This window comes from Chiroxiphia lanceolata, chromosome Z (genome assembly GCF_009829145.1).
Source record: "Chiroxiphia lanceolata isolate bChiLan1 chromosome Z, bChiLan1.pri, whole genome shotgun sequence".
In the NCBI taxonomy this organism is placed as follows: domain Eukaryota; kingdom Metazoa; phylum Chordata; class Aves; order Passeriformes; family Pipridae; genus Chiroxiphia; species Chiroxiphia lanceolata.
In genome coordinates this window covers 37,123,805-37,139,864 of record NC_045671.1, presented here as the reverse complement: position 1 = coordinate 37,139,864, position 16,060 = coordinate 37,123,805, and the positions used below count along the sequence as shown (strand labels likewise).

The 16,060-nt window shown below is 38.3% G+C and overlaps 1 protein-coding gene across 3 annotated transcripts in view; it reads left to right on the top strand.

The window, feature by feature from the left end:
- The first annotated feature begins 5,358 nt into the window (after window positions 1–5,358).
- Window positions 5,359–16,060, top strand: part of SLC28A3 (solute carrier family 28 member 3) — a 37,112-nt gene continuing 26,410 nt past the window's right edge. Inside the window, exons 1-3 of one of the 3 annotated variants that reach the window (XM_032676507.1) lie at window positions 5,359–5,609; window positions 12,603–12,704; window positions 15,277–15,429. In XM_032676507.1, the coding sequence (XP_032532398.1) occupies window positions 5,553–5,609; window positions 12,603–12,704; window positions 15,277–15,429 (312 nt within the window). In that variant the 5' untranslated portion in view covers window positions 5,359–5,552. Of the gene's footprint in view, window positions 5,610–12,602; window positions 12,705–14,884; window positions 15,000–15,276; window positions 15,430–16,060 lie in introns of those variants that run through there. The other 2 variants (XM_032676508.1, XM_032676510.1) reach the window with 2 other exon arrangements.

Sequence of the window (16,060 nt, the reverse complement as noted above, 5' to 3'; positions counted from 1 at the left end):
ACTTAGGTAAAAAGCATTTCAAGACGTAGGTAAGTATGATTGTAACAGGAACAAACAAATACACAAAACCCACTGAGATACTCAAAACTTGTCAGATTATCACTTCTCTTCCAACCAAGTAGAGATAATTTAGATTGTTTTATACCAGAAGATTTTGTTTCAGGAAGAAGACTCTCTGATCTTTACAAACATTCACAGACAGAATGCTAGTTACAAAAATAATTTCTTATGACCTTTTGTATTGATGGAGTAATGGGGATCTAAATCTCTTAAACGGGGCTGTCAGTTACTACACAGATGATGTAGGACTCTTCACTGCAAGCATTGCAATGGCATCTTCACTGGCTCAGATCAGACTCCCTAACTGCAGTTGAGATGAACTCTTACAGCTCTAGTGACTATTAAGTGTCCTGCTCTAGTCCTATTAGCAGGACAACTACTCCAATAATTGCATGTGCTAATTTAAAGTACCTGCAAAACATATTCTAACTATCTTAGCTGTATACAAAAGACTTTAGTATTACAGGAAGAGTTTCTACTGATTATTCAAAATTCAATTATTCAGATTCTCTTATCTATGCACATTTTGGTCAACTTCTTTCCCTGCAATAGGACCTGCCTTGCCCGAGGAGCCTCCAGAGTTACTCCATTTCCCCACCTAGAGTGTCAATTGACACATCCCAAAGTGCATGTAGCATCTAACTACTGGTCTCAGCCCTGAAGGAGGTGCCAGGGAAGGGCCTGGCATCGCTGGGAATCCAGCATTTGGGGAGATCGAGTGTCAGTGAGGCAGCTGCTTTGAGACAAAGCAAGCTAGAAATTCAGTGAAGTAATCTGTCACAAATGAGAGTGCTCTCTCATCTGTACAGAGAAAAGCTGAGAAGTGTCTGTGAAGCACTCCCCCTATGTATCCCCACAGGCATACACAGCCCTTGAATATGCCAGCCACACTCAAATAGAACTACAGAAAGACCTTGAGTTTCCCCCGATATCATAATTATAAATTAATTTCCACGACGTTTGTCACACGTGCCTTTGCATGTATGTATTATTTACTTTTAATTAACTTTCTATATCAGAAGTCCAATTTTCACAAGAGCAGTGACTGTCTATCTCACTGACTCTGTTCCATTTCATCCCACCGAATAGAACTTTTACAGAAAGGCAAAATTATTACAAAGTAAAAATGAACTAATGATACTACACACATACCGAAACCTAAACTGCATGCTGCATGAAGTGTATTGACACAAATTACACACCAAAATCAGTTGTCTTTACACAGTCTATAGGGTCTATTCCTGTGTCTAAGCAATGATCAGAAATGGTGTGGAAAGGTTTTCTAGCATACAGAAGGTGTAATTTAGCAAGCACTAGTAAAAACAAACAAAACTGACAAACAAAACCACACAAACTAATAACCAAACCAAACAAAGAACACAACCCAAACCCACTGCCTAAAAGAAACATTGTTTCAGCCCATGTCTGCATATGATGACATTTGCAGATTGATGCCAGTTATATTTCTATGGATAAAAGTTTAGAAAAAACAGTGCAAGTGAGAGAGAACAAATAGATATATTTTTCTTCAGTTAGATTTAGATAATTATATAAAAAATTCATCTATTGATAAAGAGATTTTAGATAAATAAGACAATTTTATATGAATAAGACATTAAAAGACAGCTTTGTAAGCCTAAGAGCGTTTTTCTGTCTTTGAGCCCATGTTCATACAGAAGCTTCCACCTGCAGATGGCCAAACACTTTTGAAACAGTCATTGAACCTAGTTAAGATTTCTATCCTAATTAGGTAGTTTCCTTATTAGTATTCTTTAAAGTAATCCTTTCTATTACCTTTAAGTGTATAACTTTCTTCTTTTATATGCTTTTATTTGTTTGTTTGTTTTCATTCTATGTTCACATGAACGTGCTATGGAAGCATCTATGTAGTGTTATTTTCTTTTACTTCGCCCTTGTATCACACGATTAAGGTATGACATAAAATCCTTTCTCTATGTTTCTCAGAAAGCCTGCTCCCTCTGGGGTGGTCACTTTGAACTCTTCCGAACTTACTGCTGCTCTCTGAGAATCAATAGATACAAGATTCCTTTTGTTTAGCCTTACACGGGTATTTGTCACAAGGTAGAACACAATAGTTCTCAAAGGCCCTTGACTTTCCTCTAAGGTTTTTCTTCCTCCCTAGTTCATTGCATTTGTCAAACATGCACTTTTTTACAGTGTTTTTTTTGTGAAGGGGAACCGTAGGACAACTGGTAAGCATGAAACAGTTTCATTTCTACTGCCACAGAAAAACCAGGAAGTGAACAAGAGAAAATAAACAAGGAAGATAACAAATCTGCTCAAAATCATACAGATTTGAAAAGATCCCAGGAGAGCTGGGAGCCAGAATAGGGGCTGGGGATTTACTGGGCAAGAGGCTGTGACTAGCGAGGACCAAAAACTGATCTCATGGCCCAGCCTGGGAGGGAAGAAGGCCACTCAGCCACCTCGTTTACAGTCACTTTGTATACAAGTGCACGGATTTCATCACACTTGACAGCATTCTGGTTTTTTTATGGCTTTTTTTTTTTTATCTGGTAAAGAGCTTTTGTCCCCTTTTCCCTAAGAATGTTTTCTGGGAAAACCTCCTGGAAAACCACAAGTTTCCTTCTGCTAAAAATGAGTCCCAAAGTCATATTTTCCAAGAAAAGTGTGTGTTGAGGGACAATTTTACACACATAAAATTATATTTCTTTCCCCCCGAAACAGTATTTTCTTCCCTATGTCCTTCATTCTCGTGATAATGTGGAGGTTTAGAGTTTATCTTTTACATTAGTATCAAAATGAAAATATTTATAAAAACTGAATAGGCCATACTGCAAACACTTGAGATTGGGGATTATAGATATTAACAAAATACGTTTTTTTTGGTCCGTGTCTTTTCAAATATGGAAGACATCTTTTTCACTCAAAGAAGTCAGTAGAGGGATAAGCAGGACTGACTAAATAAAGGTTAGGATATATAGCAAAATGTAAAGGAACTAATCTTCTGCTTGCCAACCGTTTGTCAGTGATAATCATGCTTTTCTTTCATGACCTTTCCACCGCGGAGCAGTTTACTCAGAGCATGTAAGAGAGACTGAGACTGGTTTATCTCAAAGCTTTTGAAACTTTGAAATGAAATGTTCTTGAAACCACAGCTGAGTATTATTAGCACGACTATAGATAATTAATAGGATCAATTAAGTATGTAAAAAATTTGATTTTTTGAACAACTTTACAAGTCCTAACTATGAAGTTGCTTCCCAGAGTTCAACAATGAAAAAAGTCAGAATGACTCTACTCTTTTTTAGATACTTTACTTGTTTTTAATATTCCCGCTCATCTTTTCTATGCATCTAGCAAATTAGCATGAATCACATTGCTATGTATTTGCCTGATGTTTATACTATAAGCAGTGCTGTTGATTAATATTTCTATACTACCCAAAAAAGCCTTTCTGGCCTAACCAAGCTGCATGACATTTTTATAGTAGTTAGGGAGTTCACCCATGTGTTCATGTAAGTATTGAAACTAACTAGAAACAGGAAGGGGTTTTGCTGTTAGTCAGACACTAAATATATTTCTGACCAATATATTTTATACATATATATATAAAATTTATATATATATAAATATATTCCTGTCAAAAAATATCCGTGAGTTTCCACCTTTTCTTTAACTGTATGGTCGTCTGTCCACAGAGAAATGGCATGTTTCATTCTTTTTACAGTGATTTCAGGACTTGTCTTGGATGTGTGGATTTTGTTTTCAATATCATCTGAGTTTTTTAACATAAAATATAATTCAGAGGAGAAAACTGCACTGAAATTATTGAGTCAGTGTTATTCTGAGATTTTTCAATGAGAAAACAAGTTTTGAAAATTATCTAATGGGTTGCCAGAAGAAGAGGAACAACAACAGAAAATACTCATATCTTGTAATAGTTAGCAGGGTAGACCTTTCTTCAAAACATGCAAGTGAAGATTACATATTTTAAAACTGCATGGAGCAGATTTGAAAATAATTCATTGCCTTGTTTTCTCTGCCTTCTAATAGTAAAAGTATTTTCAAAATTGGAAGGAGGAGAGAAGGAAGAAAGGAAGAGAAAAACAGCTGAGGTATGCAGTAATCAGCAGGCGCTTATACTCAAACTTGTTAAAGATATTTTCAGCTATTTCTTGCTGGAGAGTATTGTGCAGAGAATCAATTAGTCAGAGAATTTTCTTCTACTTAGAGAGAAAATACAAATAGCAACAAACATGCTGATTCCAAAACCTGGGGCACCAAAAATATTCTGAACATTGAAAACCATAATAAATCATTAAAAGTCATGCACTTCTTACTGAAAAAAACCCCCAATTATCTCTCCCTCTTGAGCAATAGTTATGAGATTCATAAAATATATATTGCAACAGTATGATTTATAATATTAGTAAAACATAGTTGGAGGATTCCTCAGAAAGACACGTTATTTTTCATGTAATTGTTCTTTATTCCAAATAATATATTCAGTCCTGCTAATCCGTTCCATCTTTAAAAGTAAAACAGGGTATAATATTTTGTTTTTCACAGGATGAGGCATAACTCATTACAGTTTCAATCTGTGTGTAGAAAGACATTAATGCAGGCACCTAATGAATACATAAATATACTTTGCTGTATTTCAAAGAAACAGAACACTATCATTTTCGTTGCTCTTAAAGGCAAAATTTATATTCACACAAATCCTGTCTGACATTAGTGTCTGTAATAGTGCTACTGTTTTCAAGACTTAGAACAATCTGTATGCACAAAGTCCATAGTCAACAAAAAACATGGGGAAGAGACCCAGCTGATACTTCTAATAAGGCATATTTGCAATACTGCAAATAGCAAGCCTGAAAAGTGTTAGAAAAACTCTCCGGTTAAAGGTGAGTAATCTGTGGACAGATAACCAAATTATTCGATGCCATAAAATACAGGATGCCAACTGAAAATGCATAACCAGTATTTGTAAGAGTTTTGGGAGTTGTTCTCATTCTGATTTTTTCTCTTCCTGGGTGAACTCCTTAACTACTATAAAAATAGAGCTACAATAATTTCACAAAAATAGTTACTTGAGAATACCTGTAAAAAAGACTAAAACTGTGTTGACCTCTCAAAGTCTGTGTGTGAAAGATTTTCCCCTATACAAGTGAGGAAAGCCAGAAGTCATATGAGTACACACATTTGCCTTTGGACTCACCCAGAAATATACTCGGTAAGATATATTTCTGGTGCCCCTAGGTATCCTCCCTTCTTGTCTCTGAAAACACTGAATGCCATTTATCATGCTGGACAGAAAGGCTGTACCAGGGGAGCGAGAAGGTGGAGCTAAGAGTGATCAAGAGTAATCTGAGAGAGCCTCCAGCTAACTAGCCTTCAAGTGATACCTGTTCTGTGGATGGATTAACCAGATTCTGGCTGCTGTTGTCCTGTGCTGCAAGTAGCTTTCAACATTCCCCCAAAACTCTCCTGCCCAGATTAGGCACATGGAGCTGATGGAGACCAACTGTGATCCCTCAGGAGTGCACAATTTGGCCTTCCAGGTAAGCATAGTTTCCTTTGTTTGTGGGGAAGAGAAAGGACTTAAAACCAATGAACAATGCTTAATTCAGTTCCTGAAAAAAGAAAAAGCAATTTCTACTCTCTACCTGCAGACATTTTACAACACCTTACATGCTTTGCTCTGGTATCCTGCCAAAGTACACGGCTCTTGTAAAAAAAGCTGGAACACAATTGGCACATTCAGGAGTATGCTCCGCTCACGGCCTTCATCTGCTGCCCGGCATGCAGCTATATTTGAAAAGTCTCCTGACTCAGTAATATTTCATAGGGTGATGGATCTCACTAGTTTTTCCAGCTGCTGTACCCTTTGCTTGTTTTTCCTGAGGATAGGTGATTTACTGTTCTGTTGAAGAGAAGGGTCATCATTATGCAACAGACATATAACTCATCAAAGCAATGTATATTAATAACATGAGAAAAATAATAATTTAATAAGTGGTGCATATCATTCTCCCAGGCATAAAATAAGTGCAATTGTCTTGTTCTGCTCCCAAGAGAGAAGGTAGAGAGCCAACCCAAAAGATTCTGCATTTTATGTGCATAAAGTAATATTAAAAGCCATTTGAAAAATGCAGATTTCAAAAGCAGAAACACACACAAAAAAATCCAACCAAACCCAAACCCAAACCAAAAAACCCAATCCCAAGAAAACTGAGTTAGTTATTGTTTCTCAGTGCCCAGCATCTGTGTGCTTTCACTGAAATTAGAGCAAGGACAAACAAAAATTTGCGAAGCCACTGCCAAGCTGTATCACTGTACTTGTTGCCGAAGGTGCAATAGGTCGGGGGGGGACACAGTGGCTTGTAAGTATCCTGAAGGGTGCTGTGTTAGCAAAGCAACACCTTGCTCTCCTCTGCAGCCTCTCATCCCTACCCTACCCCTGAGCTCAGCTTGCAGGAAGTGGGTAGTGGATTGGAATATGAGCCGACACTATTCGAATAACATAGAAAGGTCTTCGTAGAAGCTAGGCATGTGGAATATTGCATAACATCAGGGACATCCAACCACTCTGGATATTTATTCATTGCGCTGTAGAGACAGATAAGCAATAGGCTGATGTGAGAATCTGCTGGTCAGGGAATATTTGCGGAATGTAGGCGCGTCAGGGTCAAGTCCTGCTTCAGTCAATAGTTAATAATCCACGCTAAGTGGGACAGCTCCAAGAGGAGACAGAGAGAGAACTCCCTTAAAACATGATAGCCCACTGGTTAGGTCATTTTCCTGGGTAATCTGAGAAGGCGTCGTGTTTTCACACAAAATATGTACCTAGGCTAGTCCCATCGGCTTCCAAAGTCTGTGCGTATAAACGCAAAAAGGAGAGGAGCCCTTTCCTAGCTGGAAGCTCGTGGAATGCTCTTGAATAATGTAAGCTGAAAATCACCTTTTTCCTCAGCACTCTCTATGGAGCATAGTAGAGTGATCTGGGTTAACCTTCTGCCTTGCGCAGCCTAGCTCACCTGGGCCGTGTGCAGGGAATCCAGGTTCTTCCTTTCCTGTCTGTTGCAGAGTTTTGCAAGAGCCTGCAAATCCTCTCTGATTTAAATAATTCAAATGCCAAATCACTGAGGCTATCCAACAATGAAACCTGATCTGACCCAGGTGTTTTGGTTTTGGTTTTCTGGTTGATTTAGTTGGTTTGGGTTTTTATCCTGGAACATCAGAAGGTGTTCACAATTACATTTACACTGTCTATCTCTGACTCAATATGTAAGCCACTCCTTAGGGAAAATAAGACACAGCAGGAAATAAGTAAACTTCTGCATATAGACAAATAAATCACTTCACAGTAGAAGTCAGTGAGAAGTAATCAATCTCATAATTTTTTCCTATTTCTTGTATTTAAATTTTTCTTGCACAAAAATGAACACTTGAATTCCTTCAAGATAACAGGGTCTTACAGTATTAAGCAATGAATATCTTACCTAAATCACAAAATGTATGTGTTCTGGAAAAGGGTTAATTGAAACCATTTTAAGTATCCTTGTAAGTATCATTTGAAGTATTCATAGGTGTCTTCAGATGTACCTGAACCACTTCATGATCAATGCCAAGGAGTAAGAGAGGGGCAAAGTAAATCCAACCTAGCTAATCTGTTTTAGAAAGCACCTAAGTTAACAAAACAGCTCTCAATACTAAGCAGCTCAAGGCTAACAAGTGATGAATGAAGGATCATATCAGAGGTTTATTAAATCAAGAATGAGAAACATAGTGCTTTCTGTTGTGGAGGGACCCTTAACGGGATGAAGGGATTGAAATATAGAGCAATATGCCTTGTGATTTGTCATAGAAGTGGTCGAAGGGAGTATAACTATAAGGCCTTCTCAATTTCATGTTTGCTATTGATACAGCAAACACACACATCCTTCTCTAATCTGATAGGCTTTTGTATCACAGAAGCATTTCATGGCATCACCCTTTCCAGTGGTACTCCCCAGAAATTAACCAGTGTTAATTCTCAGACAGGATATAAAGACTGTAGAATAAAGTTATATTAATACCACTAATTACATTTTCAAAAATGCACAATCCTGCAAAATGTCACCTACTTCTTTTGTACATGATGCAGTTTCCACTTGAACTAACATCGAAGTCTGCGTGTCCTGTATTATTGCCTTGTGATAATGCCCGTACCTGAGAGACCCAGAAGTAAACTTTCCTCTTATTAGCAGCTCAAAATTGTCTCAAGATAGAAAATGAAGCCTAAATGTACAGCTCTGTACCTCTTGTTTTCTCTCTCTCTTTGATATTAGGGGCATCTTAGTTACTAACAGCCATTTGGGTGAATTACAATGAGTAAGCTTCTTATATTGGTTTTAAGAGGATACATAGCTCTACCCACACTGCCAATCTTCCCTAGCATGCTCTTATCCTTCAGTGCAACATAATATAACGCATTTTTTAAGACCTACATGCTAAATGTAGGTCCATGTTGCTTTGGATACAACCTCATAGCTAGAATCAACAGACTGTGCAGTGTTTGTAATGAGACATTCAGGTTTGTTAATATTTTTCCTTTAAAAATGTCGTGCAACTTAAGGAACCTAAATCATTATCCTCAATTCAGAAAATTGACTATGTTAAGTGTCTACCTGCTAATGTATTACATCGTGCATCTATAGCTACCATAACGTCACACATAATGTGTGGAAACACTATTGTGTCTCTTGCTTTCAACAAGGTTCAGTTAACTTCTCTCTGATGGCACTGGCTGGAGCACTGCTTCAGTTGTCCACAGAATTCCTTCTCAGAAACCCTGCAACACTAACAATAACCCTAAAACTGAGACTGGATTCACCTAGCTTCTATTTAATTCTCATTTAAAAGGGAAAAAATTATATAATCAGTTCTGATGATTCAAATCTCTGGTCACTTTAAACATCAAGTAATACTTACTCCTCGAGGAATGACAAAAGCTGCCTTATAAAAAGGAAAGGTAGGTGGAATGAATAAACTCCCCTACATTTGAAAACAATGTGGAGGTAAACAGAATGAATACAGTGCAAAGTAAAGGTAACAGGTAATAAATATTTATTTTTCACTGGCCTCCTATTGTCAGTGTTATGATGCAATAAGTAATTTGTACTAATGTCTATAGCTGAGCACACTATGCTCTTAAGAAGCTGATATGAGGAAGGATCCTCTTTAAAATTCTGCCTTTTACTCATATTGCATAGGACATTCTTATTGCCATAACACATGCGGTATTTGTACTCCATTTCATTCCAACAAGCTTAAAATGAATCCTAAAAATTGCCATTTGTTTCTGTGTTTGCACCATTCTCCACTACTTCCTAAATACTCTTATCTGGTTTGTTAATTAAGACTATAGGCACTATTAAGAATTTATGTTTCATGTAATTTTTGTAATTTCCCTTGGAAATGATGAAGGTGTTGCACTGCATTACTTCATCAGATACAGACAGGAATTTATGCAGTCTTTTTCCACGTTTGCAAAACATGCTTTTCAAAGCCATGCTTCTTTTTAAAAAAAAAACCTTGCATTTTAGGATACTATCCAACTCTCCTATCCAAGACTAACAACTTAAATTTTTAAAAAAACCAATGTGCTCAGAGGTGGGGAGTCTTATTCACAGCCCTTTTCAAAATACCCCGTGAAGATTTAGCCTGCTAAATTTAAATCTGTCAGTATATGTTTCCTATCTCCTGTATCTGCAGCTCATTTACTGTAGTTTAGCACTAATAATGAACATTCATCCTCATGCCCTGTACACAGGTACAAAGAATTTTATCATTGGACAGGAAATTATGAATGCTATGATTATTGATTGAAAAAAATTGTTCCTCCACATTTAAAATGCCTTTTAACACCTTCAGAATCATGGCACTGGCTAGCAAAAGATGGTACATAAAGAAAAGCTTAGATAAATGATCTTCAGAATATTTAAAGAAAAGCAAGTTTTGAACTGTAGATCAGATGGCTTCATTTCAGCTAGCTGAATACAATTAAAAATCTGATGAAATGCAACAAATCCCCACATTAAACCATTTGTTTTTGAAGTGTCTATTTTCCACCGAGTTCCGTAAATATTCTGATTCTGATCTCCAACATCACGTAATTGTCTGCCCTTAAACCGTAAACAGTTTAAGTACCTGCCTGCACGCACTGATGGCCAATCTGTTTTCATCACTAACTAGCATGAGAGACAAAACACCTACTCTAGAGGGTTTTTTCACTCTAGAGTGAAACATCTACTCCAGAGAGGAAAAACCCCACCTATTCTAGAGTGTCTGCTCTTGTTAAAAGCACAACGATGGAAGTTATTAGCTCTTTGCAGAACCCATCCTCCTTCGAAAGTTGGGGACCATGGCAGGGAAGGGCAATGAATGTGGTCATGCAAAAAGACTTGGTAAATGAACAGCTCAACATGAGGGAACCAAACAAACATTGAAGGAGTGCTTCACTTACGCGGCAATGCTCTTGCTCTTTAATATTCTGCAAGAGGGGAATTCCAGTCAGGAAAAGTAAAGCAGTATATGAAAGCAGAAGCACTTACTTCATACCAATTTTCATATTGTAAACATATAAAATGGATCAATTCTGTAATTCTTCAGTTGTGGCCTAAAATATTAATGAAACTGTTATGTAACTATTGCAGCTGAATGGTGCTTTGGACAAAGTGACTTCTAGAGATTTTTCCAAATGCAAGTTATTCTGTACTTTTGTAGTTCATAGACAGCAACTTGCATGCTTATTGTTTTTCACATGTTCACTGACAAAAGTCCCAAGAAATCTCTACTTTTTCTTGCTCAACAAGAAGTGTAGAAATCTTCAGAGACTATTCCCAGAAGCACGTGTGTCAGTTACACAGACCCATACCACTTTGACTTCACTATGCTGTCCTGTAGTATTTTTAATATATTATTTCTCAATGCTACAGTTAATCACTGCTTCTTTTGATTATTTTTTTTTTCCCCTTGTATGCAGTGTTCAGTAGATGCTTTCGTTGTCAACTGCAGGGTCAGCTACAGAAAACTCCTGTGACAGCACGGTTAGAAGGCAAACAACAAAAAAAGAAATACCTCCCTCTTAAGGGAATGAAAAGATACTCTTCTATTAGAAGGAAGGGAACTAATGTATCAAGGCCACAACACATGAATAAACAGCTAATTGTGACTCCTCTCTCCCCCAGACACACAAGGTTACAGAACCACTTTTACTGAAACAGGGGTTTTTTTATCAGGTTTAGAGTCAAAGGGACTTTAAGGAAAATACGTTATTGAACAGTGTTCCAGTTGTTTCTAAGGTCATGTGTCTGCTAAAAGGGAAAATTCAATTTATTTTTAGTAGTACTGCTTATTCCTGCCTTTATCATAATTTACTATAATTATGCTTATTTTGTGTTGTTCATTTGGAAGTGATTGTTTTATTATAAGGCTAAATGCAAATAATGAGATAGTTAATGCAATAAAACCCAGTGACATGGCTGTACTGTAACTGCTGCCATAAGAAATCACTGAAATATAAAACATTCATAACCTGATATTTTGTTTAAGCAGCTTTCTTACAAAACCAAAATAAGAACTAGACCTTTAAGGACCATTAAACAGAGATAATGGATCCTTCATAACATTAAGAAACAAGAAAACTCAGCTTCAGAATTTATTTAAAAAAAAAATTAGAAATAGTGGAACTGGTTGGTTATGGCTGTCTCAGTATACTCTGATAAAAGCTATACCTCAGAGGATTAATGCAGTAAAGCTAACTCCTCTCATTAAAGACACCCTGAGCATTTTATTCCAAGAGCAATAGAAGTACATATTTTTTTAAAAATACACATGTACTGCGTGTGCATAAGGCGTATATATACTGGAGCAAAGGTACTAACAACCAGGAAAGGCCCAAATCATCCATTTTGCCCTTGATGAGGAGGAAGGCTGGATCTTTGTTAACTTGTTGAACCAGTTCCGAGACAAAGGGCAGCAGCCCGAGGGCATGTGAGTTTAGTCAAGAAAATAGCAGATACCTATTAGCTGAGCACCATCCATGACTGTTGCAGCTTTGTGCAATAGTGCAGGGACTGGAAGAGTCAAGCTCTGTACACCGAGTTTTGGGCTCCCTGTACTAGTAAAGAAATACACAGAATTGTAGAATCATTTAGATTGTAAAAGACCTCTGAGATTAACAAGTCCAACCATTAATCTAGCTCCACCCTTTTCACCACTTAACCATGACCCCAAACTGCCACATCTACAGGTTTTTGGAATGCTTCAGGCCTGGTCATTCCACCACTTCCCTGGGCAGCCTGTTCCAGTGCCTGACCACCCATTTCAGCGAAGAAATATTTCCCAGTATTTAATCTAAACCTCTGCTGGTGCAACTTGAGGCCATTTGCTGTCATCTATTCATTTGTTCATTTGGAAGTACAGGCATCAGGGCATTTCTTACCACATATGAGAAAGGCTTTCAGCTTCTGATTTGAGCCAACACAATTTCTGGTCTTGTCATGTTCTAGAATGACAGTGAAAGTGTGGATGCTACAAATCTGAAAGGCCTCGGAGACAGTTCACAGAAAATCAAGAATTCACAAAATAAGAGAACAGGACACACTAATCAGGTATGGTTTTTTCTTTCTTTTTTTTTTTTTTCCAAATACCTTTATGTAAGTTCACAGACCTAAAATTCAATGTCAGTAATTGGCTGTGATAACACAACCAAGACAAATATTTTAACAAAATTTGAATTTCATTTGAAATGTATAAACTGACAGAGAAGTGAGTTCTGTTCTCAAAAATACATCTAAGTAAAAACATGTTAAAATATCAGGATGTATAGGGTTCAGAAAAAATGTATTCTTTTGTCATAATGGCTTCATACAAGATACAAAAGAGGCATGAGAAATGGCAGTCAGAGGGAATACTGTGGACATGGAGTTGACATAGAACCATTTTCTCATGAGAAGATAGAAAAGGAAAATCTTTAAACAATGGGTTTAGTGATACAATCTTTCAGTCTGACAGAGAACACATTTTATTAAATATTTAATACTAAATTCAGTAATATTTAATTATTAAATGAACATCCAAAATAGGGGAAATTTCAGACAAACATAAACTTGGGACAATAGCTCCAGTGTAAAACTGACCAGAGAAGGAAAAAGAAAACACATTACAGATTACTTTAATAATAAACATATTCATTTTGGCTTCTTTTGAGTGTATGTTTGTTTAAGCCCAGACAGTGAGTAGCTCACTATGAAAACATGAGAGTCAGGTTAAAAAAACCCACAAGTGTTTCACTAGAGTCTAGTATTAACATTTTCATATCCACAGTTCAGAAATAAACTTCTATTCTAAATGTTCCATTATGTTGTAATCCTACCTACTTGCCAATTTTGGTGATGGTACTTGAATGAGCACATAAGAAATACCTGATGCAGTGGTAGTCATTTCTATCTTCCATTGTTTTTTCTGGCTATAATCAGAGGCAGCAAAAGCATGCTGCCAAAGTAATGCCCCTGATTTCAAAGTTAAAGTAATTCCAGATATACAGTAGTAGAAAGGATCACTTGGAGTGTTCTGATATGCAGTCCTGGGAACTAGACCGGGATCTGAGATCCTAGGAGAGAAAGGTTGTAGACGATACCTATAATTTTCTTTTCAAAGAAAAGCCAGAAAAAAGGAAATTTTTAAAACAAAAAGAAAAAAAAGGCCTTTCAGAATTGATTGACACTGTAGAAAATTGGAGAAAAGTAGTGGCAGTCAATGAAACTTGATTTTTATCAGAAAAAACAATTTCCAACTGAAAGACTCCATCTGAAAGCACCCAGCCTCTACTTGGTGAAAGTTTAGCAGAGATGAGTATACCCACACTGACTTTCGCAGGCATACTGTGACTGATGCATAAAAATTTATTTTGAGGGTCTGCAGCGTATGGATTTTGCTCGAGCCTAGCTGGCAGAAGTCCATAAGCTCCACACAGCCCTTGCGTTACCCTCAGCAAGGGCCAACACTCACCAAGACCCAGATCTGATATTATGTTTGTCCATGAGAAAAAAACAGAAGAAGAAAAGGGGTTTGGATTCATTCTCCATTTTCCTTGTGTATCTGCCCAGTTTCACACAAAGTTATCTTTTATTTCAGATTTTCTGAACACCTTTTAATGTCAATGTAGGAAAGTATTTGTGACAGTAAAATAGTGACATGATAATATTCTGAGCGTATTTAAATACATTGTAAAAAATGTGAAAATATTTGGATTGATTTTTTTAATTGAAATACTTGAAAGGAAAAATAGGTTATATTCTCAAGACAAACCATATATTTCACAAAGTCAAAGAGCCAGAGCCCAGACTGTGGGTGATCCAAGCCCCGGGGAGTATGCAGTGGCATGGGGGAAAGTGATGGGGGAGCATGGTCTGGCCTTGTCAACAGGCCAGACTTGTGAAGTAGGGGCACTGGGGATGGTGGTGGGGATGAAGGAAATACCTGGAGGACATGAGCTTCAGGCTGTGACTGGGAGAGTGGACATAGTGCCAAAGAGAGTATAGATGCCTGCAAATGTGAAAGCATGGCTCTTCAACACAGAGGGATGGGACTCTCCTGGTTTATAATGTAGGTTCAAAAATCTGTGAGAAACCCTTCTATGCAACAAACCCCAAACTTAACCCCAGGAATAAATGATATTTACATACTATCAGCACTCTTTGTCCCTCAGGTGACAAGCTTCCACATACATACTGCTCCAATCTCTCCATGTTTCAGATCATTTAAAGTCTGAAGACATTTGACAGGCTGACAGTGACAGGGTTGTTCAGCTGGGAGAAAAGAAGGAATTGGGAAGATCCCACTGCGGCCTTTCTGCACTTAAACGGGGCTTCTAAAAAAACGGGGGAGAACAACTGTTCATAAGGGTTGTCTAATGATAGGACAATGAAGAAGGATGGGTTTAGATGAGGTATCAGGAAGAAATTATTTACTGTGAGGGTGGTGAGGCACTGGAACACTTTGCCCAGAGAAGTTGTGGATGCCCAGTTCCCAGAGGTGTTCAAGGCCAAGCTGATTGAAACTTTGAGCAATCTGATCTAGTGGAAAGTGTCCCTTCCCATGGCAGGGAGGTTGGTACTAGATGATCTTGTGGTCCCTTCTAACACAGGCTGTTCTAAGACTGTGGTTCAAATCTTTTCCTAGCAACTATCTGAGGGCTTTCCAGGACTTCCGGCAGCCCCTGCAGCAGGAAATCCAGACAGAATGCAGGGGCCAGGGCAAGGTCTGTGGTGGGCCTTGCTTTCCACAGCAGATTGGGGGATGGAATTAGAAACAACAGTGACAGAAAAAGAAAAGGTAAACCCACTTGCAGATTGTCATTGTTTCAAAAGTGGCTGGCAGTACTGTGGGCCACTCCTCTCAAGAGGGTAGAACATGTCCACTCGATCAGGCACCCCGGTGCTGGCCGGGCACTGTGGGGCAAGCAGCTGGTCATGCTGCCCTGCCACAGCATTCAAAGGAGGAGGGGCGAGCGTGGCAGCCAGGGCCCAGCTGGGTACACCACTGTCTGAACACAATGGTCACCTACCTTGGGTCATCAACCCCTCCACAGGCCCCACCATGAGCATGGAGGGTCGTAGCCGTGGGACAGGGGCTTTCCCTGTGCCCTGCTGGACAGTGATGGGGGAAGTAACGTAGTGTGGGCATGGCAGCCCCCACAGGTGTGCCAAGGAGTTTGGGGGGGTTGTGCTGCTCCTGGCCACCTCAAGACAGCCTTCAAACAGGGTGGATGTCAGCCTGTAGTCGCTCAAAAGCTATAATGTGGAGAGGCTTACATGGATTCAGATAGCAAAAATCTATTTTCCAGATGAAAGTGCACTATCTGGCCAAATTTTGTGTGTCTGCTACAAAGCCTGTGGATGATAGCTCTCTTTAAAAGATTGTTAGTTATTATCCTTTCAGAGCAGCTTTTCTTATGAGTAAATCT